Below are 22,864 nucleotides of genomic sequence, written 5' to 3'. Positions count from 1 at the left end.
GTAGCTAAAAATTCCTGTTTGACTACATATAGAAGTTACTTTTTTGGAATGCAAACTTCTGAGCATTGTATTCATTGAAGAGCAGTGCAGTTTTCCAAGTACTCTGTGCTGAGGATTTTTAACTACATGTATTCACTAGTATTTTGGACCAGTTGTAGTAATAAATCTGCATAGAAAGAGGTTGGTAGGTGAAGTTAACAGCATGTTTAATAGTTATTTGGCCAGGGAATGGAGAGGGGAGTGCTCCCTTACTCTTAATGGTGCTGTGTGACATCCTAACAAACCCTGGGAAGAATAAACTTTGAAAATCCTTACTCCAGATAATTTTAAAGAAGCTATTAGGTTTAGGTCACTTAACTCTAAGTGCTAACTAAAATGCATAAAATTGTACTCCAGCTTTGAAAAAAAAAGTTTAAACCATTGACTTTTGACTTTCACTTTAAGCTTACTGAAGTATAAGTCTGTGTGTGGCACCTAAAGACCAGACAGATGCTCTTGCTCAACTGTGCCTCATACTGCAATTCATAGAATAGTAGACAGTCCCTGCCTGAAGCAACTGCGATCTGAAATGCATATAAAATAAAGAAAAGGGGTAATCACTAACTTGTAAGTATAGTGAGCTATGTTATAACTACAGGCATGTTATTTCTATGAAAATAAAATTGCAAAGAGCATGTTTGCGTAGAAGGGCATTAGCTAACTGGAAGGCTAAGGAAAGGGAGAGAGTCCCCTAAGGACTAAAGGACATAATAGACAAATACAGAGTTTGAAGTAGAACGGAAAAGGGTTAGTGCGATATCAACAGTGAGAATGAGATGGCGAAAGGTCTGTCCAACCAGCAGATAATACTGAGGTTGTGTCAACGTGGCTGTGTTGGACAAATGTGATCTTCTGTTGTCCTGTACTCGGACCTCAGCCGACAGCCGGCTGAGACCTGTCAGAGAGTACTAGGCTGGGCTGGGCCCAGGGCTGGTGAAGCAAGCAGCTGGCAGACCTTTTGCTCCTCTGTTCAGCCATGCTGCTGCAGATCCGTGGTTTACACGTCCGTCCTTCTGCCGCTACCCCTGCCTGCTGGGAGCAGCTCTGGCAGCTTCCTCTTTGCAGGTTTTCCTCAAAAGCCACCTGAGTCTAAGCCTGGGCTGGGTGGGGGTGGCTCTTTGTACGCTCCTGGCACCAGAGGAGTGTGGCTGGCGGGGTGGGGGGAAGGCAAGGAATAGCCTGCAGGACTGCTTGGGACAGCTCTAGGAGCTGGGGACAGGGCAGTTCTGCTGCAACCACTTCTGATTTCTACATGCTTAGCAGATTGCTCACGTTAGCAGAAACTCACCCATTTTAATCCAAGCGTGGGCGCAAGATGCAGCTACCTTTCCCAGCCCACTACAGGAGGAGTTCCTGTCAACCTTCTTGTGTTTGTTTTGTGTTTTTGCAGGTTGTGGGCTGCTCATTGCAGAAAGATACAGCTGAAAAAGGGTTAGCATCTTTCCATTCAATTTATGTCCTGAACTTTTAAGATCCTACTATTATGTTTTTGTTTTGGTTTTGTGGGTGTTTTGTTTTTGTTTTGCTTTTTTTTTTTAATGTTAGGCCATTGTATACATTCCATGGGGAACTAGAGATCATGGGGCATTAAAAAGAAAAAGGTAAGCTCTTATAACAGATACAGAAGGGACAATGGATTCTGTTTGGTTTATGTAACTGTTTGGAAGACCTCTGTATAATTCAGTAAAAAGGGAAGGAGGCTGAATTTATAATCTTTTCAGGATGGCCTCATTGAAGCACAAGGAGTACTAATAGTATAATCTGCAGTAATAAGCAGCATTTGCTTTTTTGAAAACAGTTTACTTTAGAAGTTGTTATCTGATAAGTCGATGAGAACGGCTGGGACGCTTAGCAACATAAATAATTGGTAATATTGATTGATAAATAATTTTTCTCTCCCCCTTTTGGTTGCTGATTGGTAACTCAGCGTTTTTACAAATACATGTAAACCAACACAAGCTCAGGAGTGTTCACAGCGAATGTAATTTATACAGCGCCAAATTCTCCTAGCTGCTCTACAGATAATGCTCTAGACTTTGCCCTGATAATCCTTCCTTGCCTGCAAGATTTTAGACTTGTCTGTATTGGAAAATTGACTTGGAAAAGCACAGTGGTATAATGACCAGGTATTATTTTGCCAGTGTTATCTGTTTGAGAGTTGACTGTTGTTCCAGAATAAAAATGATTTGTGGTATTTCAAACAAATTTACTTTGAGTAATATCATTGTTATTCTAGAACATTGCTTACACAGGAAATTATACCATTGTAGTTTCGTAGTTCAGTTTTCCACAGCTCAGAGCTTTCTGCTCTGAATGCTCTAAGCAGATGAGTAATGGGAAGAATAAAGTGCATTAGGAAGCAAGCAACTAACGCTGACAAACACCTGATTACCGTTACAATTCTGGTTTGGTGTCCTTTTTTGTTTTCTTCCACTGATTGTAGGTTTGGGGTTTATTTGTTGTTTGCTTTTGGGTTTTTTTTTTCTTTTTTTTAGAAAGTTAAGGGACTAAAAGGGTATTTCTGCTTTAAAGAATGAAGGGAATTGCATTTTGTTTATTTACACCTTTCAACTTCACAAAATATTGCTATTTTCATTCAGATGGGTCGTCTAATCATGTTTACAACTATCAGCCATGTGATCATCCGCGTCAGCCTTGTGACAGCTCATGCCCGTGTGTGATTGCTCAAAATTTCTGTGAGAAGTTTTGTCAGTGCAGCTCAGAATGTAAGTAACAACTTTAAAAGCAATCTATAACTTTTTTCACTGTTCCATATCCCAACATGTAAATTCATATGAGCTGTCTGTCCCTACTGCAAGCAATGTTTTCAAGAGCAGTATACAGTACAAGAAGGGAGAACATGTTCTGTTTAAGTTGGCTCTTTTAAGATTCCTTTGGACTTTGTTTAATGGCTAATTAAGACTTAGAATTGAGAAAGACTGTAAGAAATTCAGGACAGTCAAGAACATACAGTTCTTCAAATGTCCTACACAGAGTTTCAATGGTTATATATTTTTTAAATATTCTGATCAGCTATAATCTGTATTGTCTTAATTTTACCATGCATGGTAAAACAATTTTTCATGTTTGCCTTTTTTTCCATGTGTTTCTTGGTAGGCCAAAACAGGTTTCCTGGATGTCGTTGTAAAGCACAATGCAACACTAAGCAGTGTCCATGTTACCTAGCTGTACGTGAATGTGATCCTGATCTCTGTTTAACATGTGGAGCAGCTGACCACTGGGACAGCAAAAATGTTTCTTGCAAGAACTGCAGCATTCAGAGAGGATCCAAAAAAGTATGCAAATATACACATCTGTTGTCTTTTTTGAGGTGGTTTTTATGTTTTCATGCCAGAGAAAGGAATTTCTTTGACTTCATGCTGTCAGCAAGAAAAAATAATCTAGAAGGGGAGGTAGTTCTTTCACTTGTGTATTGTTCTCAGTTGTATGCTGTGTTAAGCTCTCTCTGTACACTTCATCATCTGTCAGCACCAAACTGGTGTTTTGTATGTAGTACTACAGCGGAGTATCTGTTGTTCCCCTATTCAGGCTTCGCTTGTAATCTGCAGAATAGGCTGCTGGTTAAAATAATAGCTCATAAGTTTTTCCCTAGATCAACCTCAAGGAATCTTGGCTCAGAGACTGGATATTGGCTTGATTTTGTTTATTTATTGTTTCAATAGTTGATGCTGAAGGATAGATGTGTATATAGCCTACCAAAGATGTCTGAAAAGCCCACTTAGTTCTCTGCTGAAAAAAGTTTCTTCATTCTGCTCTGGAACATCTTCCCACAGCCCAGTCAGTCTAATATTAAACTAGTCAATATTAGGATCCTGTCAGCAGACTTTTATAGTTTGAAGTCCTTAGTGTATACAAAGTTGCTTTTTCATATATGCAACACCTTTATTTCAAGGTTAAACTTTAAATTTGTAGTTTTTCAGGTACTTCATGTGGTTTTCTGTCATGTACAACTTCTTATCTACATGCTTTAATTTTAGTGTGCATTTGATGGTTAGAAGAATCTTTGTCCTATTTCATTGAAGTGGTACATTCCAAAAAAAAATCCAAACCAGCCATGATTAAAGCCTTTTTGTTTTTTTTTTCTTCTTCCATAGCACTTGTTATTGGCACCTTCAGATGTGGCAGGCTGGGGAATTTTCATCAAAGATCCTGTACAGAAGAATGAGTTCATTTCTGAATACTGTGGTGAGGTAAGGAAGGACATTACTGCTTATGCATAATCTTAACTAGTAAAGCTGTGTGTTGGCTAGAGATCAAGAGACTGTCTCTGAGACAGTCTCAGCAACTCCTGTCAAAGGCTCCAAACTCAGGAGCTAGATGGCTTAAATGTCACAAAAAAATTGACACAGGCTCTTGTGAGAATGAGGCAGGAGTGTCGGTTGCATCTCAGATTTCATTTCAGTTCAGATGTGCCTGGAACTTTGTGCAAAATCACTTAATGTACTGCTAAAATTGAGTAAGTGTTTTTCTCTAAAAGATATTCCACGCTAGTAAGACAACCCTGAATCAGTTATGCAGTCTTGATTTTGAGATTCTTGTAATTTTTGCTTTCCCGCTGCTCTGAAAGAACAACTGATTTATGCTAAGAGCAACCATGACTGTGTGGTAGGCCCAAAATACTTGCTGAAAAACATACTTTAAGTTTGGGAATATTTTTAATGCCAGAGAATGGAAAAAACAAGCCTTTCTTTCAGAGCCCTTTATTTTGCGATCTGAGGCCACTACAGTTACAAAAGAAGAGAGATAGTCTCTTACTAGTACTGTTTCTTTCAGATTATTTCTCAGGATGAGGCAGACAGAAGAGGAAAAGTATATGACAAGTACATGTGCAGCTTTCTGTTTAACTTGAATAATGGTATGTATGTACTAGTCACAACCCCTGCAGCAAAAAAAAAAAAAAAAAAAAAGCAATTCTTTTCATCCCTGTTCTTTGCAGGTAGCAGGTAACACTGAAAAGTCCTTTTTTGTGCATGTTTTTTCTCAGCAATTTACAGACCCCTAACACTGACAGCTAACTTTGTGGGTGGGTTTATTTCCCCATCACCACCACCTCTGAAATGCACCTTCCTGAAATGCAAGACAGCTAAACAGTAGTGATGGAGCCTGTTACCCAAGCCAACTACACAAGATGACTTGAGCAGAAATAGAATTTCATGGAGTAAAATTACATACAAGCATCAGTAAGATAGCCTGAATAAAAAAAAGTCTTACTAGCTATTGTCTGCAGTCATTTTACTACAATTAGTAAAATTAGCAGTAAATTATGGAGGCAATTTGGTGGTGGTGGGGAAACCTTGGGAACCAGATGTGTGGCTGCTGCAATTTGAAGAGAAAAATCCTGCACTGTGTAAAGCACGAAGTACTTCAAAACAAAAATTTTTTTAAAACTACCTTCTATAGATGTTGACTTAGTATATTTTATACTTGTACTTGTGAGATAAAGGTAAAGAAGCCTCAAATCAGAAACTAAGGTAATGTCACAGTGGCAGGAGATAAATGGGGAAGGCACAGCATGGGGCAACTGGAAGCTTTTGAGTTTTGCAGCACAATAAAGCTTTTGTATAACACTGTGCCAGCTCTTCCATGTGGAAAGCCGAGCTGTTATATCATTTCTAGCTGCAAAAATCCAAGCACGCTACATCATATAAAATTTAACAAGAGAGAGAGGCAAAAATGTGGCTGTAGGTGACCTATCCATCCTTTGTTTTTTTTTTCCTAGATTTTGTGGTTGATGCAACACGCAAAGGCAACAAAATTAGATTTGCAAACCATTCAGTAAATCCAAATTGCTATGCAAAAGGTAAGTTTTAAACATTTAACTTGTTTTAGTCTAACAATATATGAAATGTAGGATACTAATTCAGAATACACATCTATCACTATTTGTGTGAAAATGTTTGTGTTTCTTAACAGTTATGATGGTTAATGGTGATCACAGAATAGGTATATTTGCTAAGAGAGCCATTCAGACTGGTGAAGAACTGTTCTTTGACTACAGGTTGGTAGATGGTATTTTGCAACTTCTTCCCTGTCATACACTGCATTAGCTTACATGTATTTTGGGTCAGCTCTAATTCCCATGTCTGCCTCCTGTCCAGAGTTTAGTTCTCAGCAGCTATGCGGCAATGCCCTTGTCCATCCCCCCCCCCTTTTTTTTAAATAAGCCAGCTATCATAAGAAGTGTGACTTTAGCAAAACAGCTGGCAAAGAACCTTGCAAACTTCAAAACAGCAGCTGGTATTGAGCAAGGTTCGTTCTTATGACTGAGATATGGGAACTGACATCCACTGTTTCCCAGCAGACCTGTATTAATGTTTAAAGGACTACACTGGTTGAGTCCCATAGGTAGCATCAGGGGTTGTCCCTCCCATCCTTCAGAAAGGGTAGAAATACGCTTGCTCTGTTACAGAAGTGGTTGCTACAATTGTTTTGTTCATACTTTCTTCTAAAATTGTCTCACTTCTAGAAAAACTTAAAAGTTCTCTAATGACAACAAACAGTACTGTTTAAGGTCACCTTGAGAACTGTGGTTTAGTCTACACTAGCTAGAATGAGAGTGACTGCTGTGAAAGCAGAGGCGAGAGTGTGGAATTCCCCCCCCCCCCCCAACCCCTTGTTCAGCCGCTTCTAAAAAGCACTTCCTTAAATGTTTGTTTGCCATTATTCTGTATCTGCACAGTTATATAGGGGCTAGTGCCCCCAGCTGTTGAGGAAACTAGAAAAGCTAGGTACAAGAGTCTTCCAGGTTCTACTGTTATGCCAGAACAATGAAGCTGAAATATTCAGTGTTTACTATTTTTTTGTTTTTCTTTTTTCCTCCTAGATATAGCCAAGCTGATGCCCTTAAATATGTGGGCATTGAAAGAGAAATGGAAATCCCTTGACATGAGCTACCTCTTCTTCTAAACAAACAGCTGCCTTATCTTCAGGAATTTCTAGTACTGTGGGCAATTTTAGAAAAATAAAATGATGCAATTTGAAATTCTGAATTTGCAAAGTACTGTAACAGTAATTTATAGTAACAAATTTAAAAGACAACTTTTTATTGCCTTCTCACCAGCTGCAAAGTGTTTTGTACCTATGAACTTTTGCAATAATGTGGTGTGGTACATTTTTTCAACCTTGAATAAAGGATACTTGAACTTCTTCATTTTTAGTGGAACTGAGTTAAAATTCTGTTTTAGCCAGTTGAGGAAGTGGTTGGAAGACTTGCTTTCAACTTCTGAACAACAAAAGCAGCACCCTACTTAACTATTTCTCTTTCTGTTACTTCAGGTCATACTTGATGAATGTAAAGAAATGAACAGTGCAGATCTGTCAGGCTAACCATGGAAACTTGAAAATATAGTACTTAAGTGAAATATTAGTAAGCCTCAGTTTTTTCAGGAAACCTTTGGATTAAATTCAGGTTTTCCAAAATGTTTTGCTGTTTCAGAACTATTTTGTTCCTCCAGTTAACACATTGTCACAACATGTAACTGCACTTAATTCCCCCCCTCCCCAACTTGCTGCCACATATTAGTCCTAAATAGGGTCCAGTAGCAGTGAATACATTTAAAGGCAGGGGAAACAGGCTGACAAGAAATTGTCATCAGAGCTGCTCCTGCTGCTAGTGCCTAGGAAAAAGAAAGAGGAGGGGAGCAGCTGGGATGGGGCAAGCAAAGCTTTCAAGACAGATTTTTAAGATGTGTCTTTATATCTAGTCGTGCAAGACTTGCTTCTCTATGCATATTAGCTTAATGACAACCCAGGTCCCACGCAGTTGGCTTGAATCTCTGCTCAGTTCAATCAATGTGGAAATTTACTGAAGAGGGCACAATTGTTTTGCTTTGATAAGGAAACCTACCTGTCTGACTCTTTGTCACTGTGATGGTTTTAACTAGTTAAACCTTTTGAACAAAGGGCCAAAGCAAAGCAGTGCAGTCTGGTACTACTCACCTAAGAGTAGTCAGTCAGTCCTCTCTCAAGCATGGCAGCCATCTGCTAGAATACCTTCTTACCTTTTTAGGACACCAAGCAGTAAGTACATCATAAAGAACAACAAAGAATTCACATTCTCATTTTATTAATGCAAAACTGCCAGAACAGTTCAAACTTTTCCCTTGGGGGGAACTCCTGTTATTTGTTCTCTTGAGTCTCCCCCCATCAGTATGGTGGCAATGTGGGCAACTTGACCAGTCAGCTAGTCACCTGTACCAGCCAGTCAAAACTAATCTGTTTTCCAGTTCAGTCTACAGCAGATGGGTTTTAAAAATAAAGATATTTGTAAGACACAGCATTAAAACCAAACCAAACCAAATCCCTAGACAGAGGCAATGCTGCTTTACCAGTGATGTGTTAGGCTGCCCAACTAGGCTTTCAGAGGCAGCTCTCACATGGCAGGTTCTTTCTGGCTTTCCCCATGATGGGATCATCATTCACTGCTCTAGGTAATGCTACACTCAGGTGAGTTATGCCATGGCAAAGCACAGGATATTCTGCAGAACTGTAAAAATAACATAGCAACCAACCAAAAGAAAAACTCACAATGAACCAACCAAACAAAAAAAAAAATCCACAACACCCAACATGGACATCATCCCAAGCTACATTCTTCTAAATTATAAGAGGAAATTCAGTAATTTCAGAGAGGTGTTTCTGTTTCCCACAGTGGCAATCTTCAGAATAGTTCAAGTTCTTTTAGGATGGAAAGAGCAAGCAAAGTCCCAACTGGGATGAGACTTTACTTCAATTTTCCAAACCACTTCAAATCGGTTCTATTACTGCTCTATCATTCAAGCAGGGACTTCACTAAGCTTTCCTTTCTTTGTAACCACCCATTTTTGTAGCTCCCACAAAACAAAGCACAATTGTAGCCATTAAAAGTTAATTTTCCCCACTGAAATACAGTATCAACACCAATCCCGGGCCCCTTTTCTTCTTGCCACAGACAAACAATGAACAAATTACCATTTCTAAGGGGAAAGAAAAAGGTTTAGCTACAGCCAGCTAGGGTCTTTTCACCATCATATACTTAGCAAAACCGAGACCTAAGTATGGTAACCTTTTGTAGAGTAGACAGTTAACATTTGAAAGCCAATACTCACTTCATCATAAACACACAACACTGAGAATGGAATGAAGGCTGCTCAGTCAATTTACACATACTAACAAACACTCAACCATTTTATTCCCATGGCAGGTTGCACTCAATAGGAATTGGGAACTATTCTTCAGGAACATAGTCAACTTCCTCTTCTATTCAGACAGAGGAACAGCCTAAGCTGCTTATTAATTCTGGGCAGCATGTAAGTGCAATGCATTTTATATCTGTTTAGGAGCAAAAAAATGCCTCTCATTTCAAGTGATCAAGTACTGCCATAAATATTTTAAGTATTTTCTATTCCACATATTTTTTGAGATCAGCACAACTTTCTTCTCTTTCCAAAACAAACATTTCCTTTTAAAAAGAAACAACACGCACCTTTGATTAGAAATGAAAATTAATTTCCTTAAAGGACAAAATGTGCTTTAAATTACTGGAAAATAGTGGAAATGAGGAAAAGTAAAACATTGTTATAGCTTTCATAACCATTATACCTTTTATTTACATTTAGAAAGGTAAGTACTGAAACTTAAAACAATAAAACCAAATGCAACTTGTACAGAAATCTTTTAATTTTTTTTTTTATTTATCACACATTAAAAAATGAAACACACTATACAAATGGTTTTTCATAGCAGATTACACATGGGTCCATTCAGACTCGCTCTCAAAGTGCTGCCAACATTTATAAGTGCTGCCTGTGATGACAGCTGTTTATCATATAGCCAATGTATTGATTTAAATGCAGTAGCATGCAACCCTTAAAGGAGAAGGGTTTGATTCCTTTCTGTTCTTAAATTAGGTTAAATGGCATTGGTGTCCATATTTACATACTTGAAATGTATCAATCCTGAGCAGTTCTGATGTAAATCTGAGACTGGCTGATGGGAGTCCTGGTCTCAGTTATTAAAAAGGGAGGTCCAAATGGCAGCAGGGCGGCTGCTATGAAGTTCAGTTGCTTTCGTTCTTTCCATCACATACCTATTTGCTGAGTGTCACACAGTCAGATAATTGCTAATAAAAACGTTAAGCCAAGTAACTGTAGGTGTCCTTCTCACCATCAACACGTTCCAAGTACTCCTTCTCAATCAGAATGTCGATGCATTTCTGTAGGAGGAAACAAAAAGGTAAACAGTGGACACTGCAGCAGAAACACCCTTTCTGTGGTGGCTACAAGGTTTTAACAATATCGGCTGTCAAATTTCAAGCCAAGTAGAGGAGGGGGTAGAAAAAAGGGGCACAAACCGCAGCAATTGGCTTTCCCGTTACTGAGAACATCCAGATAGAGGACTTCACTAATCCACTAAACTGAATTACAGTTACCTGATGCCATTCCAGGGTAGTGACTATCAGTATGCTGAGCAACTTCACAGTAAGATGGCAAACAAAAAAAATTAAACCGAGATGCAGAGTGCTTATTGTAATGTTGCAAAATATAGGGTTGCAGTAACTAGTACACAGTTAGGTCGTGAACACACAGCATCTCTTTCAGCATCAGTGCCAACTACTCTCCACTGCCTGTTTCTTGCTCCATGCTGCCCTCTCAGCTGTGCAAGTAAAACTATTTGTGGGACCACTAAACAAACGTGATGAGGGAACAAGAATTAAGTATGATCCACTTCCCTCCTCCCCCACTCCTCAAGTTATTTTATCCTACAACAGTTCTCTGATCTGTTGTATTAAGCAGGTCTGTAAGCAATGGCCATCGGCACAACTGGGAGAGCCGCGCAAGCGCAGGAATGAGAAGTAGGTACGGGGCAGGGGCTGCTTTAGGCTAGCACTGCTGCTGCTGGAAGCAGCACTTGAGCTTCTATTTTGCCATTGCAAACAAAAGCAAACAAGCACATGACTGCTTGAGAAACCGCAGGAGAAATACAGTATTTTGTGTTCAAATATTTCCTGCTTGTTTAGAACTATGAAAATTTGTCCCAACTGATCTCATCTCAGTTGCCCTTTTTAATTTGGAAACAACACTCTTCTCCCCCCTTCCCTCCTCTGACACAGACTCAGAGCTGCAGTTCTCACATACCTTAATTACTGGAACTCGTGGTTTGAACCTGGAGGAGAGCTGTGTTAGCACTTCCCCAAGCAGTTGCTGGTGTTTTAGAACTTTCCTCATTTTCATGATTCTCACAATAGCAGCCTGAAGAGCAAAGTCAGAAAGATGTGCTTAGGAGCATGCAATTTGTCCTTCTGGATCAACCCACTTTACTTCCCCAGCAGATCATGCAGAAGCATCACCACAACAGACCTGAGCAGCAGATGGAGAGAAGCAGGCCTGCAAATGCCAACTATTCAGGCAGACTTTAAGAGCTCAGTATTCTGTATGCAGCATACGCTCGTTAGAAGTGTTTCTCGACACATGAATTGAATTAAGAACCACCTTGCTTAAGGTCAGTAATAATAATGGTACTAACATCAACATAAAAATATTTATATAGCATTAAGTCTTATTCATGTATTTAACCTTAATGTTGCATATTCTTAGTAAAAAATTTTACTTCCTTCCCCTGCATTTGCTTCTCAAGTGGTTTCCTAATGAACTGATAAAATAACATCTTCAAGACTTATTTTTAACATATCCCTCTATCCAGACATTATGTATTATTATTTATCCATCTAGTTATCTGTCTAGATATTAACTGGTTTTCTTCCAAGATCAGTACCTGGTGAGGGTATGCATCTTTGCAAGCCAAACACTCATTAGCATGTTGTTAAAACAATGAAGAACAACAGTATCCTATCATGCCTTTTTACATTTTCTATTATAGACTCTAATAGCCTTTAAGAGTATTATAAATACATTGCTGGATCAAATCTGATTCTGCACTGGAATAGCACATTGTCTTTTAATAAAATAAGTAAATCCACTCTTCATTAAAGAATTTCACAGTTACAATTGTAGGTGCATGGTGTGCAAATACTCTGCAATTCAAATCACCTGAATCAGTAGTTTCCTATCTTCCTCTATATTTTTGTGTGTAGTTTCTTGCTCCTGCTTCTGTTCAGTCTTCATTGGCACATTGATGTTTACCCTTAACTTTTTGCTGCCAAAAAAAAAAGTTAAGCAAAAAAATTAGTCTGCTTTCCAAAAAAAAAAAAAACCACCACCAAAACCCACACTGAAACAGTAATCTTTTTAATTCTTATACTTTAAGAGCTACCCAACCCCTCCCCTTTTTTTTTTAAAATTAAGATGTTCCTAAATAGAATAAAAAAACCTAACGCCCAAACTGCCTCAGTTTGGATGTAGGAGCCAAAATTACCACTTTCAAAAGTGCCATAGCCTTACTTTCAGCAGGTATTTAAATAAAAGTCAAAATGACTTAAGCCTAGAGATTACTTTTAAACAAAATGTGACTTTGGCACTTTGGAAAATTTTAAATAATCTTATTCAAGGTAAAAGCCAGCATGGCTCATATGCTTGCCAGGGCCCCCACCATGGTGGGGCAACTCCACGATCATGGGCCCGTGCTCTCCAGGCAAGCTGCTGAGTTACAGGCAGGGAAGGAGCCACGCCAGCTGAGCGGCGTGAGCACGTGGCAGCGCTTAGCCCGTTGGCTGCACTCAGAGCCTGGCTGGTGAGAGACGAGCCATTATTTACTGAGCACAGTCTCGTGACATAATTTGGGAACCAGTGTTCTAGGACAGTGCAGCAACAGTGAGGCGTTTCCCTTATTACGCTATGTAACTGGCCCTGAATTCTCAAAAGACCACAAACAGATCTGTAATTATTGATCAAGGAGGGAGGAAAGCAGATAAAAAGTGAGGCCCAAGGTTTTTAAAAAGTGTTTCTTTCACCAGAGAGCATATCTTTAAAAGTACCAAATTCATCACTGAATTTGTCTACACTCTGATAAGCATGATACAAAAAAAAAAAAAAAAAAAAAAAATCACCACAGTAGGGTGTACAGCTTACAACAGATGAATGTTGAAAACAGCACTGGTTAAGTTGGTAAAGACTATGGAAAATTGTGCTCATTATATCAGTTTTCAAGGCACTTTACACTCTGAAGCTCTACAATGAGCCTGCTGATCTTCATCAGGTTATCTCTAGTGGAAGAGCACTTAAAACTTTGACCTTTGCTGATCACTGTACATCATGGTAACCTTATAAAATATAATGTATTTTGCTGAGTGCATGTAAATCATGCACGCTGGCAAAAAAAAAAAAGGGCATGATAATATAATATTTATGCAGACATGAATCAAGGAACAAAATGGAGATGCAAAAACATATTCAGGCCTTGACAGACTTTATGACAAAGTTGAACAGTTGAAATCTTCTCCATTCCCCTACTAGCCAACTGCCTCCTTTGAAGCAGGTATATTGGATCCACATTTGAACTTGCAGTTGAACCACAAAGCTTTCATCCCACACGTATTAGGGTATATGCAAATTTTGAAAGCAGAAAGGCAGCATGCTGCCAATTATACACAAGTGATGTATGCTGCTGAAGTTTTTCCTTACTTTTTATAACCGAGATAGAGTTTTATTAAGGTATCTGGTTTCAACTCCACCTCATCAACATTTGCATTTTCATCTTCCAAAACCTGTAAGAAATAAATTAAGTAAATAAGTATTAAGACATTTTGCTGAATGTTAAACAGATCATAAAAAAGCAAAAGCACTTACGAGTAATTTTGATTTCAGCAGTATCTGTAGAACTTGTGCCAAGATATCCTGAAAAGTTACAGGAAAAAAATTATCAGCACAGACATATAGCACCTTTCTCTCAAATTTAAAATCTTACAGTGCAACATTCTGCATTTAATACACATTTCATTTTTCACAACTTTGAATCATGTTGTTAAACGTCTACAGAAAAGTACAGTTAAAAAATACACAGATTCAGAAAAAGCAGCAAAGACTGCAGAACACAGATTCACAGGATAGGTAGGGTTGGCAGGGAGCTCTGGAGGTTGCCTGGTCCAACCCCCCCTGTTCAAGCAGGGAAGGATAGACCCAGTCGGGGTTGGAGCATCTCCAAGGATGGAGACTCCACAATCTCCATGAGCTATAAGATGGGGCTGGGAAATGGTAAATACATAGTTCACAAAGACAAAACACTGTAGGGCCCTTTTAGGATGTAAGGACATGTTCTCCTTGCAGTTAATCAACTGTTGTCAAATCCTTCAGAAAGGCTAATCTCACAGAACAGATCTTTCCAATTACTGTTCTATAAATCTGCTTGCAAAATAGCTGTTAAGTGTAAGAAAGCATTTTGCTCAAACCATGGAAATACAGGTACCATGCCAGGCTCAAAACTCAGAAAATGAGCACCCTCTGCTTTTTGATTTGCACATTTTTCATGTCTGGCCTACACCAGGAACTTGCCCTGATTACTGTCACTGCGCAGTGACTGAGGTGGCTACCCTCCTGTAAATATACCACATAGGCTTGCAGAGCTGCTATTTTAAACAGTCTTATTGTGAAAATTATCTGGGTTTTACACAGTCAGGTGTTGTCCGTACAAAGAGCTTCTTTATTCTGGCCTAACCATGAATTTGGGCCAAAATGTTTATATCTCTGACAGCCAACAAGCTTCTATAATAAATGCAATTATTTATTATAGATAGGCATAGATAGGACCTCTGAATTTCCTGTAAAGCATCAGCAGCAGTAACTTACAGATGCACATTTCTGAAAGTAAAAAATCTTCACTGACTAGGAACTGCCTGACTTTCCAGAAGTACCATCCAGCAGACTTGGTTTAAAACTATTATTAAAAGACATAGATGTCTAATAAACTGTGGGCCACAAAGTCTACTTGAAAAGAAAAGAAGGGAACCTTTTCCACAACACATAGCGAGACAATGAATCTGCAGGTTCTGCTATAAGCCTTGAGATACAAAGAGGAAGAAACACAACACCTTAACGTGGGGAAAAAACTGTTTCCTAGAAGTGTGTGCTTCTTTTTTTTTTTTTTTTTTTAAATAAGTATTAAAACATATGCAGTGAAAAACTGAAAACTCATTACGAGAGCTCAGCAGGAAGCCACAAGATTCATTCTACTGATCAACAATAGTACATCCACACTAACAAGTCTAAGAAGTTACGATTACAAGAAAGTAAACCAGGAAAGCAAGTTGACCAAGCCAAAGAGAACAACTGCTCCTTCAGAAAAGGAATCAGCTCTGGCTTCAGGCATATCTAATCCCAATTTCTTATGATACCAGGAAGAGCTCTGAAGCCCAAGAGACTCCACAAGAGTGCTGTTAAACGTGTAAAGTCACTACCATTTTTATTTGGGTACTGTCTGTCAGCTGCTGCACGGTATAGGCATCTTCTGTGTTGTACTGCAGTAAAATTGCCATCTGGAATGTCGATGCCTTCCAGATCCCAAAAAGAGAAGGAAAGGGGAGGGAGGGAAGAAAAATAGAAAAATGAGTGAACATACATACATTCGGAATTTGAACAGCTTAAAATCCACCAGTGTGTACACATACACTGAATAGTTGGATAACGAAAAATATCCAACTAGTGCTAATAATACAGAATAGTCTGATATTTCTTACACCACCAGAACTCTGCATTCCAACATTATCTAAACATAAACTCTAAGAATATGGACATTCAACTAGCTGCAGACGCTACTTCACATTTCCTGCTCTGGTATCAAAGCCTTATCTTTCTTACTCGCTAATATTATTTTTTTAATATTTCTCCTCTGCCAGTCCCTGACTCTTACCCATTTACATCCTCATTAAAAACCTACATAGACTACTGAATCCTCACAACCCTCCCAACTCTAACAGAGTAATTAAACTAAAAGTATAAACAAGGCAGCCATCAGTGGCTCATTCATGTCTATCACCAGCAGGTTAACATATGTTGATCACACAAGTTCAAAGTCTGAGATTATCTTGTTTCTTCTCACTGTTATGAGCTCCTCTCCTCTGTCTACTTTTTGAGAGAATGCAGACAGGAAAGCAAGAGAAGTATAAGAACACATACAAAGGTTGCAGTGGTCTCATACAACCCAGTTCCACAACTGTTTAAACCACAATTTACTTCTGTAAGTCAATTTTCTTTTAAATGTAGATCTTAAGCAGCATTACAGTGAATAATTCAAGCATATAATAAAGGTTCTATGAATCTTAACAACCTCAGCTATCTGGGGAAGGCTAACAACATTGGTTCACTTCAGCAATACATCAAAGATTTATACCGAGCAGATCTTGCATCTGTACTTTGTTTTATTTAAAGCCAGTAGGATTACTCATGGGAGTAAAGCTAAATCAATGCACACAAGCATTTTAAACACCAGATAAACATATGTGTGCGTGTGTATACATACATGTGTACCCACATGCATGTTAACTAAGGAATTCAATGATTTAAAATACTTAATGTAACACATCACTACATACTATTAACGAATACTTTGACATAAGAAGAAAACACAGCTCAACGCACTCTGTTACAACTAGTTTTGTGTGTTGGTGCAGGTGTTCGCATGAACTTCACTACTTCAGCACTAAGCACTTCATTATTTTTACTGCATTTACTGGCACAATGCTCCTGTAAGGTAGGGAAAAGCTATTATCTCCAATTTAGGAGTAAAGAGACTAAAGAGCTCATCCAGACAATGTAAGAGCAGTGCAGCAGAGACTGAACACGTCTTCCAAGCAATCAGCTAGCGTTCAGTCCTCTAGACAATGCAGTAATCAAGTGCTCCCGTTAGTATGATGTTATTCTTACCTGTAACGTGTATCTATTTTTGAAACAGTTGGTAACCAGTTCCCCTTTGGACAGCTGATACAACCATGTTAATTTTCTTCCACTATGACGACTGGCATAAAATGCTGTAAATCTCTGATAACTCCGTTCTAACTGTATGGAAACAACAGCAACAAAGATTAGCTTCCTTTACACTTCTGTTCTAGAATATGCTCCCAAACCTACCACAAGAGAATCAAATCAGGTAACTCAACTGCCATGTTTTCTAGGAGAGACAAATGGAAACCCAAATTCTTCATATTAGATGAAAGCTTCCCTTTGTGGTGAATTTCTCTTTAAAAAAAATCATTAACAATAAAAACCTAAACAAGGGCAAAGGTTCCAGTCTTCCTTTATGATAGGTTAGGCAAGGCTACAAAGAGAGTTTCTTTTAACCACCTTAAGTAAATGTTGTTAAATGGAGGATTATTTCTCATGTTAAGCATGTCTTGTCTATTCTGGATAAACACTCGATAGAAAACTAATGTTTACTTTTTGAGGAGTTTACCGGACTGAAGTTAACCGCTAGGAAAAAAATAGTGTTTGTTAAATAAAGGCATACACAGAAAAATAACAAAGATTTACTTCAGTTACTGTTCAATGTTTGGAAGAAAGATTCATTAATCTTGGTCTTTCCATCAGAGACAACAGTTTACTTTTCAGATAATTTCCCCCTACTACCCGAATGACTTGTCTCCTTCCAAACATCCTCCAGTCAAAAAACAAAACTAGATAAAAACAGTCAAAACAAAAAAATTCCAGCCCTCTGACACACAAAAAAAACAGGAGGAGAAACCAGCAATCTTCTTGCAAAGTAATTCCCTCTTAAGCGCTAAAGAAGGGCATCGCCTCACCTCAGAAGGCAGAGCAAAGGTGCAGGACTGCTGAAACGGCCACGATCCAGAGCTCAGGACCTGGATGCTGAAGTCCACTGGAAGAGAGGGGCAGGCAGATTAATAGGCTTAACCACACTCTCTTCTTTGGGTCCACCCTCTTTTCAACCATGCAGTTTCACAGTTCTAACATAAACCAGCAGAAAGGGTTCTGTCCTGCTCAAACATGGTGGAAATCATAAAATAATATAAAAAACTTTTTATCCAAAGTGTAAGAGTAAAACAAAAGGAATCCATGTAAGACGAAGGTGCTCTTGGGTAACATTAGAGTTACTGTGACAGTAACTAAATTTTCTCTGATTTGCAGAGATCGCTACCCTGTTTCTACCCCCAGGAGAGATTTTTCTCTTTTAATTTGCAAACAGGAAAAAAAAAAAAGATAGATTTGCTTATTTTTATGCGCAACTGTAAACTCGCCAGCCTACATTACACATTGCAAAGAATAAAATTTTCATGTTCATGTTTGTAAGGCATCTGGGGCAAGTCAGTAAATACACTATAAAACAAATAAATAAAAACTAAGCCTGACAGCATAGTCATTCAAATGATAATCACCAGTTTCTGAAAGGATTTGGTTCAATAAGCTTCAGTGAAAAAAATTTCTTCGTAAGAAAGAAATAGGGCTACCTACTGATCTGAATGAGAGCACCCTTTTTCTTAATGTTTCCATTCGAGTCTGATTACCTAAGCCAAGTTGTGTTCAAAAGCAAGCCCTTTTCAACAAAAACATCTTTCCAATCATAAAAAAAAAAACCCGACAGGATTCAACTTAACTTAATTACCTACCTAAAGATGAGTTGCAAATTCAGGAGGAGGCTACCCGTAACAGAAGATATAAAGTGCTATTAGAAGATAGAGCACAGACCTAAAACATTAATTTAAACACCCTACCTATCTTGGTCAAAATATTAATAATGGTAACTTTGTTGGGGCATGATGTGTAAATCAAATATTTCTGTCATATACTTAGCTTTTCTGTGTAGAAATGAAGGGAAGCTAAACTACTTAACAGTAATGCAGATTCTGCAACAACAGCTAATTATAAATGTATTACTTACAATCTAATGGTTCTGAATTGGTCAGGTGCTTTTTAAATTGCTCATTCAAGTCCTTGCTTACACCAATATCTTGAAACATCCGCTGCAGCTTGGAAGTGTACTCAAAACCACAAGCTTGCTGCATTTTAAAAGCACAGATATGTCAGCAAGACCATACATTTTGACACCGAAGAATGAAAAAGTACAGAAATCCATTTTCTTAAAAGCAGATGTACAAAGTTCAGTATTTCTCTTACTCAAAGTACTGACCCCAAACTGGACAAGGGCTATTTCACTGGCACCAAAAACAGGAGAAGACAATTTTGGAAAAACAAACAAACAAAAATAAAACCCCCACACCCACACACAATGAACACACTACTAAAAGACTGTTAGACTTTATTTGGCTCGACTCCTGTACCAACAAGGGTTAATGGAATTAAGCAATATGACTGGCAGCATTTCAGCAGTCGTTCATTTGGATAACGTTGTTTATGTAATTTATTTGCATTAGAATTAAAATTATTCCATCAGACAGACATATACGTCTGTCAAAAGTGCAGAGGTCCTATACTTTTCTAGCATATGTAACAAAATCTGAATAAAATCCTAATATTTTGGAAGAACATACGTCAATACTTTCCAAGATATTGCGAAGATCTAAAATATGGCAGGTCATGGGACAATCAAGGAATACTTACTTTAAGTTTGGAGATCATGCTTGCCTCAGCATCATCACTAGCACTGTTCTGATGTACAAGTCTTTTCGCCAGCATTTTAGCATAGAATTTTTGAAACACATCTTTATCCTCAATATACTTGAAGACAACCATCTGGAAAAGAGAAGAAGAAAATATTTAAGCGCTTGTATTGAAGGAGAGCCACAACAGAAGCTATTTCATTAACACTTAAGAGTTTTTTTTTTTTTTTAAACAGGGATACAATTGTAAACACATTACCTGTATACTGTACATATACAGGTTTTATATATATTTATCTCTCTCTCTCTCTCTCTCTCAACATACAGATTCAAGTGAGCATAAATTCTGTTCACTGCTTCAAATATGTTGTTGACTTAAGGTTAAATTTTTTGTTTTTTTAATATAATTAATAGGCCTTGCAGAGATTTTTAAGAATATTACTGAAAAGCTAAAATATTAAGTAATGAAAACAAACATCCAGAATAAAAGGTTTGATTTCATCTACCTTATGCGACAATCAAATACTTCTAAGTTGTCAAAGCTTATGCAGAAGAAACCTGTATTTATATGTCTTACCACTTGATTGAGCGTATCTTCTAATTCTGCTTCTTCTGGGTTCTTTGAGCTGCAATGAAAGTAGTGTATTTTTCATGATTTCAAAATTGTTAAATTAAAATAATATAACTAAATTAAAATAAAATATGGAGGTTTGTGGAAGGTTTTTTTCATAAACAAAGGAACATGGCTAAAACGACAGACCGAAGAATTTTTTGGGCCAAAGGCTCTTTTAACAGGAAACAATGTAATTAAATGAACAGTTTTCATTACTCCACATAACGCACATACGTTAAGCAATTTTGAAGTATGAGATTTTTAAACAATAGGTCAAAGTCCTGCACCATGAAGCGCCTGGGTTCTCCTAAAAGCCTGGGATATTTCGTAGGATTTGCGTGTTTACATGTGGCTCACTCTCTTCTAGCTTTCCTCTGCTGCTAAAGGCTATTTTCATTTCTTATCTTCAGTGCTAGAGACAGCGAACAAGCAACAGCTCATAGAGCTCATTCTTGACTGGGTGAGAGCTAAGGTGCCAACACACTGTTTTCCTCCATATCATGCTGGTCCATCAGGCACAATCCAAAGCTACCCTGCAGAAAGCTAGGATTTATGAAAAGAGGAAGATAACTTCTTTGGGGGGAGGAGCGAAGAGGCAGGGCAGGGAGGAAGGGGAAGGGAAGAGTGTGCGAGCTTTCCTGGGTTTTATCTTTTTTCTGCCTCCCAAAAACAGCTAGCAAAGTTGCCAGTGACAAAACTGACACCAATCCAGTACGAGCTGGACTGATACCAATTCAATTTACGAGCTGCTGAACCATTCAAAGCCAAATACCTTAATTAAATTACAAACCACAAGAAATTGGAAGGCAGTCTTTGTCCTCCTCAATTTCTGCTCAGATGGAAGAAGATATAGAGGAAAAAAACAGGAGGAAAGCAAGAGTTTTGATGCAAAAAGGTGAAGTGCCTCTCCTCTTTACAACATGTATAACACAAGTCAAATTTTGGAAGAAAACCCCACCACGTCAATTTCATTAAAAAAAAAAAACCCCAAAACAAAAAAAACCCCACACATAGAACAGTCTCCTGTAAGGAAAAAAAAAAGGGCTTGGTTCTTTTGTTACCCTCCCACACCTTAAAAAAGGAAAACGAAATACAATCTTTAAGAAAAGCCCTACTGAAATTTTTCATTCAGAATTGGGCATAATTAAATTTTCTTGAAATGTTAAGTTCCATTTCTGAAGATATAATATAAAACTTCATATGCTAAATATTTTTAAAAACAAAAGCCAACCTGAAACAATAATTTGTCTTTGAAGACATACCTTTTCTTTAGTAAAGAGTCACAGTATCGCGCCAGTAGCTCTGGGGATTTACTGGATGATTGAGCCATTTTTGTCACTGCATTATTATTTATAAATCGACCACAAGCCTATAAAACACAAAAGACAGTGAAATTTTTGGGAGCCAAAACACTAAAGAGAGAAAATGGTCATCACGCGACACTACGTACACGCATACTTACTTTGTCTAGCGCAGCCACAAAACCGGCATCATTGTTGAATGCAGACATAACTAAAGCATTATATTTCTTATGGACATCCAACACTGTCTGTACATACATTTTTGGATCCTGTAAGAGGAAGAACTTGTTGCTTGCAATGAAACCCACTGACTTCCTGCTTTCTATTTCTTCCAAAATGGAACTAATCACTGTTTTTAGCAAATCTTTATGGTGAAAATTTACAAAGTATTAGAAACATTTTAAATGTAAGATAGTACCCAGATTAATTTAGGCTTTATGTTCACAACTGACTTACATTACTGCAAGTTTTTATTTACAGGGATCAGACTACAGAGAGAGTCTACCACATTACATAGTACAAAAGGAAACAAAACTCACTTATTCAACTATTGCAAATATCTCCAAAAGGGAGATTTTTTTAAGATACAAGCTTAACTCCAATCATACCTGGAAGACATGGAAAACCATAAAACTGCAATTTTTCAGAAGAAATCCTCCAGTTAAATCGCTGCAGTAAAAAAACAATACCATATCTCCGATAGTTACAACTCCAGAAAGACCTCAGAGTTACCAAAGACAGTTCTTGAAAATTTTCAGCTCAACTTGCAGTGGCAGACAAATGCCAACCAACATCAAGCATCACCTTTGCTGCACCCACAGACCGAGCACTGTGTGCAGTTCTGATCCCTGCTGAGAGACCTGTAGTGGAGTCAGAGCAGGAAGAGTGAAGGGAATCTAAAAATACCAGGTGGATAGGGCAGCTACCCTACAAAGAGACTAAAAAGACTAAAACTCTTCTGTTTGGAGATCAGAAGGTCGAAAAGGCATCTGACCAAGGTTTACAAAATCAGGAAGATGACTGAAAAAGGTACAATTTCTAACTACATGGCACTTGAGGAAACTAATAGGAAGTCAGTTCAAAACAGATAAAATAGAGACTTTACATGTCTGGTAGTAAACTTCTGGAACTTGCTACCATAGGAGGTTGTGGAAGCAGATAATATCAACAGGTTCAAAAGGGATTAGACAAATTCATGGACAACACGTCCACAAATAGATACTGAAATGACTGGGCAAGGGGTACCCTGTGACATCCCTGCTGTAAGAGTTCTGGATGATGGGAATGGATGGCAAAACATGGCCAGGCTTGTATCAGCACCCTGAAAAGCTTTTCCTATCACCAACGAAGACCAACTAACAGGATGCATGTGGGGCCCCCGCTGCTCTAATGTGATGCTTGAGACTGACAACTGAAGGGTTAGTGACACCCTCTCAGATAAGAATTTCAAGA

The 22,864-nt window shown here is 38.2% G+C and overlaps 2 protein-coding genes across 27 annotated transcripts in view; one reads left to right on the top strand and one right to left on the bottom strand.

Moving 5' to 3' along the window:
- The window catches only part of EZH2 (enhancer of zeste 2 polycomb repressive complex 2 subunit), a 59,606-nt gene extending 52,398 nt beyond the window's left edge, over window positions 1-7,208 (top strand). For all 22 annotated transcript variants that reach the window (XM_068936065.1, XM_068936052.1, XM_068936063.1 and 19 more), the window contains 8 exons: window positions 1,430-1,470; window positions 2,640-2,765; window positions 3,157-3,335; window positions 4,155-4,250; window positions 4,834-4,915; window positions 5,780-5,860; window positions 5,974-6,058; window positions 6,884-7,208. In XM_068936065.1, coding sequence (XP_068792166.1) covers window positions 1,430-1,470; window positions 2,640-2,765; window positions 3,157-3,335; window positions 4,155-4,250; window positions 4,834-4,915; window positions 5,780-5,860; window positions 5,974-6,058; window positions 6,884-6,944 — 751 coding nt within the window. In that variant the 3' untranslated portion in view covers window positions 6,945-7,208. The remainder of the gene's footprint in view (window positions 1-1,429; window positions 1,471-2,639; window positions 2,766-3,156; window positions 3,336-4,154; window positions 4,251-4,833; window positions 4,916-5,779; window positions 5,861-5,973; window positions 6,059-6,883) is intronic.
- Window positions 7,209-9,612: 2,404 nt separating this feature from the next.
- The window catches only part of CUL1 (cullin 1), a 54,097-nt gene continuing 40,845 nt past the window's right edge, over window positions 9,613-22,864 (bottom strand). For all 5 annotated transcript variants that reach the window (XM_068936038.1, XM_068936039.1, XM_068936040.1 and 2 more), the window contains 13 exons: window positions 21,574-21,681; window positions 21,374-21,480; window positions 20,076-20,124; window positions 19,500-19,631; window positions 18,820-18,937; window positions 17,723-17,799; window positions 16,851-16,982; window positions 15,386-15,478; window positions 13,782-13,829; window positions 13,617-13,699; window positions 12,087-12,192; window positions 11,175-11,288; window positions 9,613-10,252 (listed from right to left, as the gene is read on the bottom strand). In XM_068936038.1, the coding sequence (XP_068792139.1) occupies window positions 10,172-10,252; window positions 11,175-11,288; window positions 12,087-12,192; window positions 13,617-13,699; window positions 13,782-13,829; window positions 15,386-15,478; window positions 16,851-16,982; window positions 17,723-17,799; window positions 18,820-18,937; window positions 19,500-19,631; window positions 20,076-20,124; window positions 21,374-21,480; window positions 21,574-21,681 (1,248 nt within the window). In that variant the 3' untranslated portion in view covers window positions 9,613-10,171. The remainder of the gene's footprint in view (window positions 10,253-11,174; window positions 11,289-12,086; window positions 12,193-13,616; window positions 13,700-13,781; window positions 13,830-15,385; window positions 15,479-16,850; window positions 16,983-17,722; window positions 17,800-18,819; window positions 18,938-19,499; window positions 19,632-20,075; window positions 20,125-21,373; window positions 21,481-21,573; window positions 21,682-22,864) is intronic.

This window comes from Struthio camelus, chromosome 2 (genome assembly GCF_040807025.1).
Source record: "Struthio camelus isolate bStrCam1 chromosome 2, bStrCam1.hap1, whole genome shotgun sequence".
NCBI lineage: Eukaryota > Metazoa > Chordata > Aves > Struthioniformes > Struthionidae > Struthio > Struthio camelus.
The sequence above is the reverse complement of the archived record's forward strand: the minus strand, read 5'-3'. Positions and strand labels throughout refer to the sequence as shown.